General features: G+C 40.8%; 1 protein-coding gene across 5 annotated transcripts in view; it reads left to right on the top strand.

Moving 5' to 3' along the window:
* Window positions 1–11866, top strand: part of TEC (tec protein tyrosine kinase) — a 170350-nt gene that overhangs the window by 128606 nt on the left and 29878 nt on the right. For all 5 annotated transcript variants that reach the window (XM_010858892.1, XM_010858890.1, XM_010858891.1 and 2 more), the window contains exons 6-8: window positions 1109–1155; window positions 2811–2983; window positions 6845–6910. In XM_010858892.1, the coding sequence (XP_010857194.1) occupies window positions 1109–1155; window positions 2811–2983; window positions 6845–6910 (286 nt within the window). The remainder of the gene's footprint in view (window positions 1–1108; window positions 1156–2810; window positions 2984–6844; window positions 6911–11866) is intronic.

Here is an 11866-nt window from a genome sequence, read left to right as displayed (position 1 = left end):
AAAAGAAAACTACAGGCCAATATCACTGATGAACATAGATGCAAAAATCCTTAACAAAATTCTAGCAATCAGAATCCAACAACACATTAAAAAGATCATACATCATGACCAATTGGGCTTTATCCCAGGGATGCAAGGATTCTTCAATATCTGCAAATCAATCAATGTAATACACCACATTAACAAATTGAAAAATAAAAGCCATATGATTATCTCAATAGATGCAAAGAAAGCCTTTGACAAAATTCAACATCCATTTATGATAAAAACTCTCCAGAAAGCAGGAATAGAAGGAACATACCTCAACATAATAAAAAGCTATATATGACAGACCCACAGCAAACATTATCCTCAATGGTGAAAAATTGAAAGCATTTCCCCTAAAGTCAAGAACAAGACAAGGGTACCCACTGTCACATGTGGGTTTTATAATTGCTGTCCCAGTACGTATGAGTTGGTATCTTATTCCTGCTTTTAATTTGCATTTTCCTAATGATTAGTTATGCTGAGCACCTTTTAAAGTACCTCTTGGCTGTTTGTATGTCTTCTTTAAGAGAAAGTCTGTTTAGGTCCTTTGTCCACTTTTAATTGAGTTATTATTTAACTATTGAGTTGTATGAGTTCCTTGTATATTTTGGATACTAACCCCTTCTCAGATATGTGGGTTGCAAATATTTTCTCCCCTTCTGTTGGTTGCCTTTTCATTTTGTTGATGGGTTTCCTTTGCTGAGCAGAAAATTTTTGGTTCTGTTGTAATCCCATTTGCTTACAATGAATAACACATGGCCTCAATCCCTATGGCACTTACAGTCTGTTCAAGAAATCTGTTCTAAAATAGTATTGCAAGCAACATGCACCAGAGTGAGAGAGTCAGAGTGGACTTCTTGTTATGTTTGCTGCTGCTGCTACTAAGTTGCTTCAGTCGTGTCTGACCCTGTGCGACCCCATGGACTGCAGCCCACCAGGCTTCTCTGTCCATGGGATTTTCCAGGCAAGAGTACTGGAGTGGGGTGCCATTGCCTTCTCCGTCTTGTTATGTTTAGTTTTCCTTAAAACTGTCGATCACTGTTAGATGGCGTTTTAACCTATCTTATTGTTGTATTTTTAGGTATAAGAAAAGCACTACCTCCAACACCAGCACCAGAAATAAAGAAAGTAAGGTGGTCTTTAACTTTTGGAAGTGATGAAAGAGATAGTTGCTCATTCATGTGTAACTTTTTGCGACCCATGGACTGTAGCTTGCTAGGCTCCACTATCCGTGGGATTTTCCAGGCAAGAACACTGGAGTCAGTAGCTATGCCCTTCCCCAGGGGATCTTTCTGACCCAGGAATCGAACCCAGGTCTCCCACATTGCAGGTAGATTCTTTACTGTCTGAGCCACCAGGGAAGCCCCTAACTTTTTTAAGCGTGTGTTTACCAAGTGTGTTTTTGTTCAGTCCTGTGATATTGCCTCCTACATTTCTGTCAGAAATGGATAGATTATGGCTTAACTTGATTTTTTTTTGGTGTCAAATAATATTTATTTAAATGTATCAGAAATTATCACTGGGGGCCCTATTATCATCTGGCATTCTGCCTATATTTTGGCTTTGAATATTATTCAAGCAATGGGGGACTTTAGAGGAATATTTCAGTCCTGAGACCACAGTATTATGACAAAGGGATGACTCTATTGATTTAATGATATACCTATGAATAGTGAAGTATGGTACAAAACATATACTTTGGACTTGGGAGGGACCCGATCCAGCACGAATCTGATGTGGGTGACTTTAAGCCATTGTTTCCTTAGTTATAAAATGGAAATTATATACTCTTATGGAATTAGTACTAAGAATAAATGAGGATGCAAATGAACTTATTTGCAAAACAGAAACAGACTCACAGAGGAAGGAAATTTAGGGTTGCCCAAGGGGAAAGGCAGGGTATGGGGGTAAATTAGGCTTTTGAGATTAGCAGATAGGAACTATTATATATAAAGTAGATAAACAGCAAGGTCCTACTCTATAGCATAGGGAGCTGTATTCAGTATCCTATAATAAACCATAATGAAAACAGTATGAAAAAGAGTATATACTGAATCACTTCGCTGTATACCAGAAACGAATGCAGCATTGTAAGTTAACTATGTGCTATGCTGTGCTTAGTCCCTTAGTCATGTCCAGCTCTTTGCAACCCCATGGACTGTAGCCCACCAGGCTTCTCTGTCCATGGGGATTCACCAGGCAAGAATACTGGGGCGGGTAGCCTATCCCTTCTCCAGGGGAACTTCCTGACCCAAGAGTCGTACAGAGGTCTTCTGCATTGCAGGCAAATTCTTTACCAGCTGAGCTACCAGGGAAGCCCAACTATATATTTCAATTTAAAATTAAAAAAAAAAAAAAGAATAAATGAGAAGAAATATGCCAGCTATGTACTTAGAGTGTACCTTGCACATAGTAGGCATGAAGAAGTAGATTCCTTCAAGTGGGAGACCTGACGAAAGTAGGTCTTTTTCCCATTGTAGGCCATTAAATGGTGGATCTGCTTTTAGTCGTGATTTCTACTCACATTCTACCCTTGCCTCTCCCTGGTAAGTTAATCCTGACCCCAAGAAGAATCCTTCTGATATTTAAAGACAGTTTTTGCTCTTGTCCTGTATTCTGAAACCCATGAGAGGCCCAGTAGCATCAACATCCTCAAACTCATGGGCGGAGAGTCACCAGATTACTTTAGGTAGAGTTTATTCTGTGGCGGTATGCAGTGCTTAGTGTTTACTTCACACCCAGTTTCACATAGAAGACTAAACTTTCACATTTCCATTTCTTAGCGAAGGCCTCCTCCACCAATTCCGCCTGAAGAAGAAAATGGTGAAGAAATAGTTGTAGCCATGTATGATTTCCAAGCGACAGAAGCACATGATCTCAGGCTAGAGAGAGGCCAGGAGTATATCATATTGGAAAAGAATGACGTTCATTGGTGGAAAGCAAGAGATAAATACGGGTAGGTATTCCCTCCCTGTGGATGATACACAGTGGGTGGCTGGGAGTTAAATACTGAGCGAGAAGATGATAATCTGTAACTGCTATGTAGTGAGACCAGTTCAGCAGCCGTAAATGAAAATATACATTATTACCTTTTAGTAGCACAGTGTCTTCTTAGTGACTCAATAAATGTAGATAGATCAACCACTTCTTTCCAGAAATTAGAATCCATTACACTGGTCTATTTCTCATCCATTGTATGTTTGAACTGGATTGTTTTGATCTTGGGGGAAATTACATTTTAGGTCTCTTTCTGTCCCCCTCCCCCTCAAAATAAATAAGTAATCTTAGATTGGTTGTAGAAAGAGAGAATGTGAGTGTGTGTCTGTCTATATGTATGTGTGTATGTGCCTATGTCTAAAATACATACATTCAAGAAGTTTAAAAACAAACATTATTTATACTAAATAGGATTTAAAGAGAATAATCCTTTCAACCTTATTATTGGTAAATAATGGGTAAATATGATATGGCGGGGGTGGGGGGTGGTGTATCTTAAGCTTCATTAGGAAAGCTCTATATCCTGTGCTTACCTCTGTAGTATAACCCTGTTTTTATTCTGAGTTCCTGTGAATAAGAAGAGGAGGACTTTTTGTCCTGATTAGAGCATTCCTTTCATGCAAATCCACTTTCTTACCTCCTGCCCCACCCGCAGTTCCAGGGTCACTGCTGGAGAAGCAATGGAAGCCTCTGGATTGGGCATGGCCCATGCCTGCTGCTCACTTCTTGGCAGTGGTACATCTCCTGAGTGCTGTGCATTAGTACCTTTATGGAAACCTGTTCATCTGTGTTTACAGGAAGGTCATCACTGCTTTTTTTTGCCAAACAAGATTTTTTTTTTAAATTATAGACATATCCAAAAGATATGTAATAGTTTAACGGAGCCTCTTGTCACTTGACTTCAGAAATTGGTCGGTCATAATTTTAAAATCTTCCCATTAAAACAAAAAAAAAATCTTCCCAACTGTTCTTTTTTTTTTTTTTTTTTTTTTTTTTGAGTATTTAAAAGTAGATTCAAATCATCATGAAATTTCACCCCCAAGTCTAATTGCTAATGTTTTTAAACAACTGCTGTGTCATTAGCATGTGTGCGTGTGTTAGTTGCTCAGTCGTATCTGACTTTTTGTGACCCCATCGGCTATAGCACACCAGGCTCTTCTGTCCATAGAATTCTCCAGGCAAGAATACTGGAGTGGGTAGCCATTGTCTTCTCCAAGGGATCTTCCCCACCCAGAGATGTACCTGGGTCTCCTGATTGCAGGCAGTTTCTTTACCATCTGAGCCACCAGGGAACCCCAATATTATAATAGAATAATAATTTAAAAAATTCCTCTGTAGGCTTTCTCCCAGCATTTTCAGGACTAGAAAAAATAAAATAAAAGCCCAGATATCAAATATTTAAATATTTATAAGTCAGGCTGACAAACTAGTGAATAAGGTATAATTTATCCCCCAACTTGACAAACATACCTCCAAAATGACAAGGAAAGCAAAGTCTGGCTTGGAGTTCCGTGCCAAAATGTGACAGCGCCCGGAGGGCTGGCCGTCTCAGGGTCTCGCCCTTCTCCCTTCCCTTCTGTCCCTGGTTCTGTCTCGCGTGCACCATGTGCGTCTCCCAGCTACACATCCAAATTCTGTCCATTTGGTTGGCAAAAGCCACCTCCCAGCTTGGTTACTGCCTGGACCTGGGCTGGAGGAGTGCATGCGAGCAGCATCATTTGGTTTCCAGAGAATGAAACCCCTTGGAAAGGCCCCTGTAGGGCTTGGCAATGGGCAGCGAATTCTGAGGCCATAGTTTCAGATGATGGTCCAGCTGAGGAATGATGGACTTTAGCATTCCCTCGAAAGTGTGAGGTCAGAACAGGGGCCCTTCTGGCCCAGGTTTAAGGATAGTACCAACTCTGTAATTCTGGTTTTCCTTGATTAGCTCTAATCTGTATTTTTACAATTTACTCAAGATTAAAACAAGGTCCACACAATGCATTTTGCTGACACGTCTCATGTCTGTCTCTCTTTTATTCTACCACAATCCCTGTCCTTTTTCCCCCCATTTTTGATTTATTGATAAAACCAGATCTTTTTCTCTATAGTGAGCCACAATCTAGACTAAGCTATTTGCTTCCACATGGTGTTGTTGAATATGTATCTATGTCCCCTATATCTGGTGGTTCCACTTCTTACGATGCCAGGGTTACGCAGGTAAACACACTGGAGGTATGTTTGTCAACTTTATTCCTCCATCATAAAATTCTTCGTCAATGTTTCACTTAATGATTTTAGCACCCATTGATGATTATTGCTTAGATCTATTATTTCCTTCAGGATAGCAAAATGGAGATTTTTCTAATTCTGACGACCAAGCTTCCTCTGCTGATAACAGTGGTAACCAATACTTTTAAAAGTGTTATTATGGATACTTCTGGGATTCCCAGGTGGCTCAGAGGTAAAGAACCCACCTGCCAATCAATGCAGGAGACGTGGGTTCACTCCCTGGGTCAGGAAGATCCCCTGGAGAAGGAAATGGCAATCCATTTCCAAGTATTCTTGCCTGGGAAATCCCATGGAAAGAGGAGCCTGGTGGGCTCCTTGCGGTTGCAGAGAGTCAGACATGACTGAGCGACTAAACAGAAGAAGCATGGATAGTTTCATATTTGGTTTTTTTCTATTGCTGTCATTATTCTTTTTGCTTGGATTGTCCCATCATGCGTCAATGGTAACTATTTTTGTTAGGGGTCCTTTTAGCCTTTCTTTCTCAGCTTCCTTGCTTTCTGAAGAAAATAAAAGAGCTCAGTTTCATTCTTGTGTTCTTCCTGGTCAAACCTGCAATTTGCCATTTCCCCATAGAGTTCTGGCTCCTTTTCATACGAAATAATATTTAAAGACAACAGGTGGGGTACTAAGATTCTATTGCTGCTGGATTATCCTTGCTTCTAGGCCTTTCTCAGTGCACAGAGCCACATATATACACTCTTATGTGTGCACATATTATGAGTTGTTACCAGAGGCCTGGCATGCTGCGATTCATGGGGTCGCAAAGACTGAGCAACTGAACTAAACCAGCAGTTCAAATTCAGAATTATAGTATTTTTACTCAACGTAGAAATTTTATACATATATCTCTTTTTCTGCTGAAATTCTTGGTTCCAGCCAAGATTCTACCTACTATGACTGCTCCTTAAATTTTAATGTGCACAGGAGTCATCTAGGGTAAAAATGCAAGGTCCCCTGGCCCCACACAGGCCTCCTCAGTTCATGTCTCTTGGGTGGGACCCAGGAATTTGTCGTTTACCGAGTGACCAGATGATGCTGATGCAGATGTTAGGGATTACTCTCTGAAAGCGTGCACTGCACAAACTGTCACGGTGTTGCAGGGGCAGTTGTTTTCATCCCACACTGCCACTTTCCTGAAGTAGTGGTTTCTTTAAAACATCCCCAGAAAGGGTGAATTCAAGAGAAGCACCATAGAACGTTAGGAAGGGCCCTGAACCAAGTCACAAGTTCAGAATTCACATTCTGACCCTGTTGCTGGCTAGTTCTGAGCCCTTGAAAAAGTCTCAATCTTCCTAAGCTTTGGTTTCCCCACCGAAAAGTGGGTACAAGAATGTCTGCCTACCTCAGAATTTTTGTAAGGATCCAATGAGGAAATCCTTTGTAAAGCATCAAATACTGTAGATACATTGACTTATTGAGGGTCAGCCAATCTTTCTTATAAGCTTTAGGCAATATTATACTTTAATTATTCCAGAAGGGCAGTAATTTTCCTCTTAATACTGTCAGTAAAATATTTTCAGTTTATCTAAAGTGTTTTTCTTATTTCTAGGAGTGAAGGATATATCCCAAGTAATTATGTGACAGGAAAAAAATCAAACAACTTAGATCAATATGAGTAAGTAAAAGATATTTTGTGAATGTGGAGAACCAGACATTGTTTTTCTTTTCCTAATTATGTAAGGGATCTGGGAGACTACTGGTTATCTTTCACTGTCTTTATAAGGTGTTACCAACTTATTCTTAACTCAGTTGTATAAGATGGTAAATGATGCTGTAATTAGTGTATAATTAGTTTCTATTATACACTTCACCTGAACATACTATGTGTGAATCGAGTTACAGAAATGAATATAATTAAATTGATTTTAAACAAATCACAGCTTAACTGGCTTTGAAATACAGCTCATTGTTCATTCAAGAAATGAAAATACAGTTTCCTAGAGTTGCCTTTAAAAAAGCATTTGATTGTTTATTTTTTCTAACTATAATAAGTGATTATTGTTTTAAAATTGTTTGAAAATATGAAAAATGTTAATAAGGAAAAAATTATAAATCACCTAGATCTGAACTCTGTCAACATTTGTATATTTTCTTTCAATCTTTTTACTGTTTTTAAAAAATAGAATCATGCTGTATATACTGTTTTATATCCTGTTTAATTCACTTAACAATATATTTCCTCATACCGTTGAATGTTCTTCAAAAACATTTTCATAATTGTACTATGTTTCATTCTTCAAATATTTACTGAGACCTTAGTATGTATCCTGCACTGTGTGAGATCTTAAGGAGTACAACCAGGCATATAGCCACATGGATGTGCAGTAATTTATAAAATCATTTTCTTATTTGTGTGACATGAATGTTTTGGCATCTTTGCTATGTAAAAATACTGGGATACCTCTTTCTGCTTATTGTTTTAAACTAGATCTTTAAAAACCTACGTACTGGGCTAAAGGCTAGTTTTGAACTTCTTAAGACTTTAAAGCATGCTGTCAAATTACTTTTCAGAGAAAGCAAGTGGGCTGCTGTTCATACGCCCACTAGCAGTGTGTGGCCAGGTTTTAGTGAGAGGCTCAAATATACCAAACACTGTTTGTGGTCATTCTGAGGTGGTATTCTGATGCTTCATTCACTTCTTTAAAAACAACACCATCACCACCACCTCCAGCACAAGGCTGTTTCCTCTGTCCATGTCACTTCCTGTAATATGAGTGCACCTTAAAAGTCTAGAAAAGGATTAACAGATTCAAAAGTCGTAGTTCCCAGTGGTGTGACCCCTTCAAAGGTGTTTTAGAAGTAGGTGAGGGTATAAAAAACATGTAACTAAAATAGTGTTTTTGCTCTGAAATAAGTTTTAGGAAAATAGAGCATATATTTAGAATTTGGGGAAGATGCTAAAGGTAGAAACTTGGACTTGATTTTAAAGGGATCTGGTAGAGAAGTGACTGATAATTGAGGAGGGAAGTGCTTGGAAACTAGATAATCCTTATCTGAATGTAAGAGCTACCCCCTATGACTCACGGGATTACACATAAGGGTTTTAGAAAGTTTATGGTGCATTGCCATGCATTTTTTGGGTGCCTGACTCCACCTCTGCATGACTAAGGGGACTTGCTGTGGGAGCCCCCTCAGCTGGCTTCTGCCCAAGGTTGGGGATACCACGTGGCAGGGTGCCAGTTCTGGCTGCATGAGAGATGAAAAACCTGTTCTCAGTGCTGACTCCTGCTATCTTTCCATGCCACGGTTGGTGTTGGATTTTGCTAAAGCCCATCTTGTAATACATCTCAAATATCTCCAGGGTTAAAAAACTTTTTGCCAGGTGCTGAACCAAGAGCAATAAGGAGTTCATGATCTGAGTCACAGTCAGCTCCTGGTCTTGTTTTTGCTGACTGTATAGAGCTTCTTCATCTTTGGCTGCAAAGAATATAATCAATCTGATTTTGGTGTTGGCCATCTGGTGATGTCCACATGTAGAGTCTTGTGTTGTTGGAAGAGGGTGTTTGCTATGACCAGTGCATTCTCTTGGCAAAACTCTATTAGCCTTTACCCTGCTTCATTCTGTACTGCAAGGCCAAATTTGCCTGTTACTCCAGGTGTTTCTTGACTTCCTACTTTTGCATTCCAGTCCCCTATGATGAAAAGGACATCTTTTTTGGGTGTTAGTTCCAGAAGGTCTTACAGGTCTTCATAGAACTATTCAACTTCAGCTTCTTCAGCGTTACTGGTTGGGGCATAGACTTGGATTACCGTGATATTGAATGGTTTACCTTGGAAACAAACAGACATCATTCTGTCATTTTTGAGATTGCAACCAAGTACTGCATTTCAGACTCTTTCGTTGACTGTGATGGCTACACCATTTCTTCTAAGGGATTTTTGCCCACAGTAGTAGTTATAATGGTCATCTGAGTTAAATTCACCCATTCCAGTCCATTTTAGTTCACTGATTCCTAAAATGTCAGTGTTCACTCTTGTCATCTCCTGTTTGACCACTTCCAATTTGCCTTGATTCATGGACCTAACATTCCAGGTTCCTATGCAATATTTCTCTTTACAGCATCAGACCTTGCTTCTATCACCAGTCTCATCCACAGCTGGGTATTGTTTTTGCTTTGGCTCTGTCTCTTCATTCTTTGTGGAGTTATTTCTCCACTGATCTCCAGTAGCATATTGGGGGGGAGTTCATCTTTCAGTGTCCTGTCTTTTTGCCTTTTCATACTGTTCATGGGGTTCTCAAGGCAAGAATACTGAAATGGTTTTCCATTCCCTTCTCCAGTGGACCACATTTTGTCAGAACTCTCCACCAAGACCCGTCCGTCTTGGGTGGCCCTATGCAGCATGGCTTAATATCACTGAGTTAGACAAGGCTGTGGTCCATGTGACTAGATTGGCTAGTTTCTGTGATTGTGGTTTTAGTCTGTCTGCCCTCTGATGCCCTCTGTTAGCTCCTACCACTGAAAAATGCTGGGCTGGATGAAGCACAAACTGGAATCAAGATTGCCGGGAGAAATATCAATCAATAACCTCAGATATGCACATGACACCACCCTTATGGCAGAAAGTGAAGAAGAACTAAAGAGGCTCTTGATGACAGTGAAAGAGGAGAGTGAAAAAGTTGGCTTAAAGCTCAACATTCAGAAAACGAAGATTTATGGCATCTGGTCCCATCACTTCATGGGAAATAGATGGGGAAACAGTGGAAACAGTAAGAGATTTTATTTTGGGGGGCTCAAAAATTAAGCAGATGGTGACTGCAGCCATGAAATTAAAAGATGCTTGTTCCTTGGAAGGAAAGTTATAACCAACCTAGACAGCATATTGAAAAGCAGAGACATTATTTTGCCAAAAAAAGGTCTATCTAGTCAAGGCTATGGTTTTTGCATTAGTCATGTATGGATGTGAGAGTTGGACTCTAAAGAAAGCTGAGCACCGAAGAATTGATGCTTTTGAACTGTGGTGTTGGAGAAGACTCTTGAGAGTCCCTTGGACTGCAAGGAGATCCAACCAGTCCGTTCTGGAGGAGATCAGTCCTGAGTGTTCATTGGAAGGACTGATGTTGATGCTGAAATTCCAATGCTTTGGCCACCTGGTGTGAAGAACTGACTCATTGGAAAAGATCCTGATGCTGGGAAAGATTGAAGGCAGGAGGAGAAGGGGATGACAGAGAATGAGATGGTTGGATGGCATCACCAACTCAATGGACATGAGTTGAATAAACTCTGGGAGTTGGTGATGAACAGGGAGGCCTGGTGTGCTGTGGTCCATGGGGTCACGAAGAGTCGGACACAACTGAGTGAGTAAACTGAACTGAACTGAACTGAACTGAATCAAGAGCCCCTCTGCTGTTTGTTTGGGGGCAGGAGGAGGAGCCCTAGGCAATGGTTGTCCCCTGGGCTGGACTCAGGACTGCCAGCCTACAGCTCCCGGAGTATCAGTACCCTGGTTCTCACCTCTACATCAGGTCCCAGTTGGGGGAGGACAGAACCAGCAGAAGTGTTGCAGGAAAGAAACTGGACTCATTATGGTGGTCAGGAATATATTCTTGATGGAAACACATTAAAGGAAGAAGGTGACAGGAATGCAAGGGCCCTTAGACGGGAAAAGTCCAGAACAAGACTTTGCATGGGTGATCCAGGAGGCAAGGACCAAATTGAGAACCGGCTAAGATTTATAGCTCATTGATTGGTTGTTTTCAATTCTTTTTTTGTTATTTTATACCTGTTGCCTCCTTTTTATAATTTACCCAGCCTACCCTCCCCAAGAAGCTTGGCTAGGATCTTTCCTTTCCAGAAAGGACTCAGTATCCCTAAATCAGCTTTTCCCCTCAATTCAGACACCACCATGAAGTCCTATCCATTTAAGTGTTTGAAGTGACTAGCCAATCTGAAACCCTCATTCCCATTAGGGTTTTGATATCTAAGAAGGGAATGACAAGTTACTTACAAATCCTGACGTTGTTTCTAGAGATATATTGTACCTTCGTCAAGGGGAACTAAGTGATCTCCCTAGGTGTTTGTGTACCAGGCTTGTGAGCGATGCGTGTGCTGGCGTCCTAGAGCTGTAACTCTCCTCACCGTGTGTGCTTCCTCACATTCCCACCCTCTGCATCGTTCTTTCCCATACGATGCGTTCAGCATCCTTTCCCTCTTGTCTGTCCCTCCGTGCCCGGTACCTCCGTGCCCATACCTTCTATGATAGGTATCAAAGAAGAGACAAAGAGGCCACAAAGAACCGTTACGAAATACTCACCAAGAGCCACAGGTTGATTCCTCTTTTGATTTGCTCATCACTCCTTCCTGTTTTCCTTCCACTTTAGTGTCTGAGTTTCTATTCTAGGGAAAGAAAGCATCCTTTCTGGGGAACCTGCAAATGCCTTAAAAATGACTGCTTAGAACAGGATTTGTGCTGTGAATTCCTTTTCTTTCCTTATTTTCTTTATCCCTTCCTAGAAGCTTGAATCGGAGAAGGCAGTGGCACCCCACTCCAGTACTCTTGCCTGGAAAATCCCATGGATGGAGGAGCCTGGTGGGCTGCAGTCCATGGGGTCGCTAAGAGTCAGACACGACTC

This window comes from Bison bison, unplaced genomic scaffold, assembly GCF_000754665.1.
Source record: "Bison bison bison isolate TAMUID 2011002044 unplaced genomic scaffold, Bison_UMD1.0 scf7180017864451, whole genome shotgun sequence".
In the NCBI taxonomy this organism is placed as follows: domain Eukaryota; kingdom Metazoa; phylum Chordata; class Mammalia; order Artiodactyla; family Bovidae; genus Bison; species Bison bison.
Note: the sequence above shows the minus strand (reverse complement) of the source record. Positions and strands in the feature narration are given on the sequence as shown.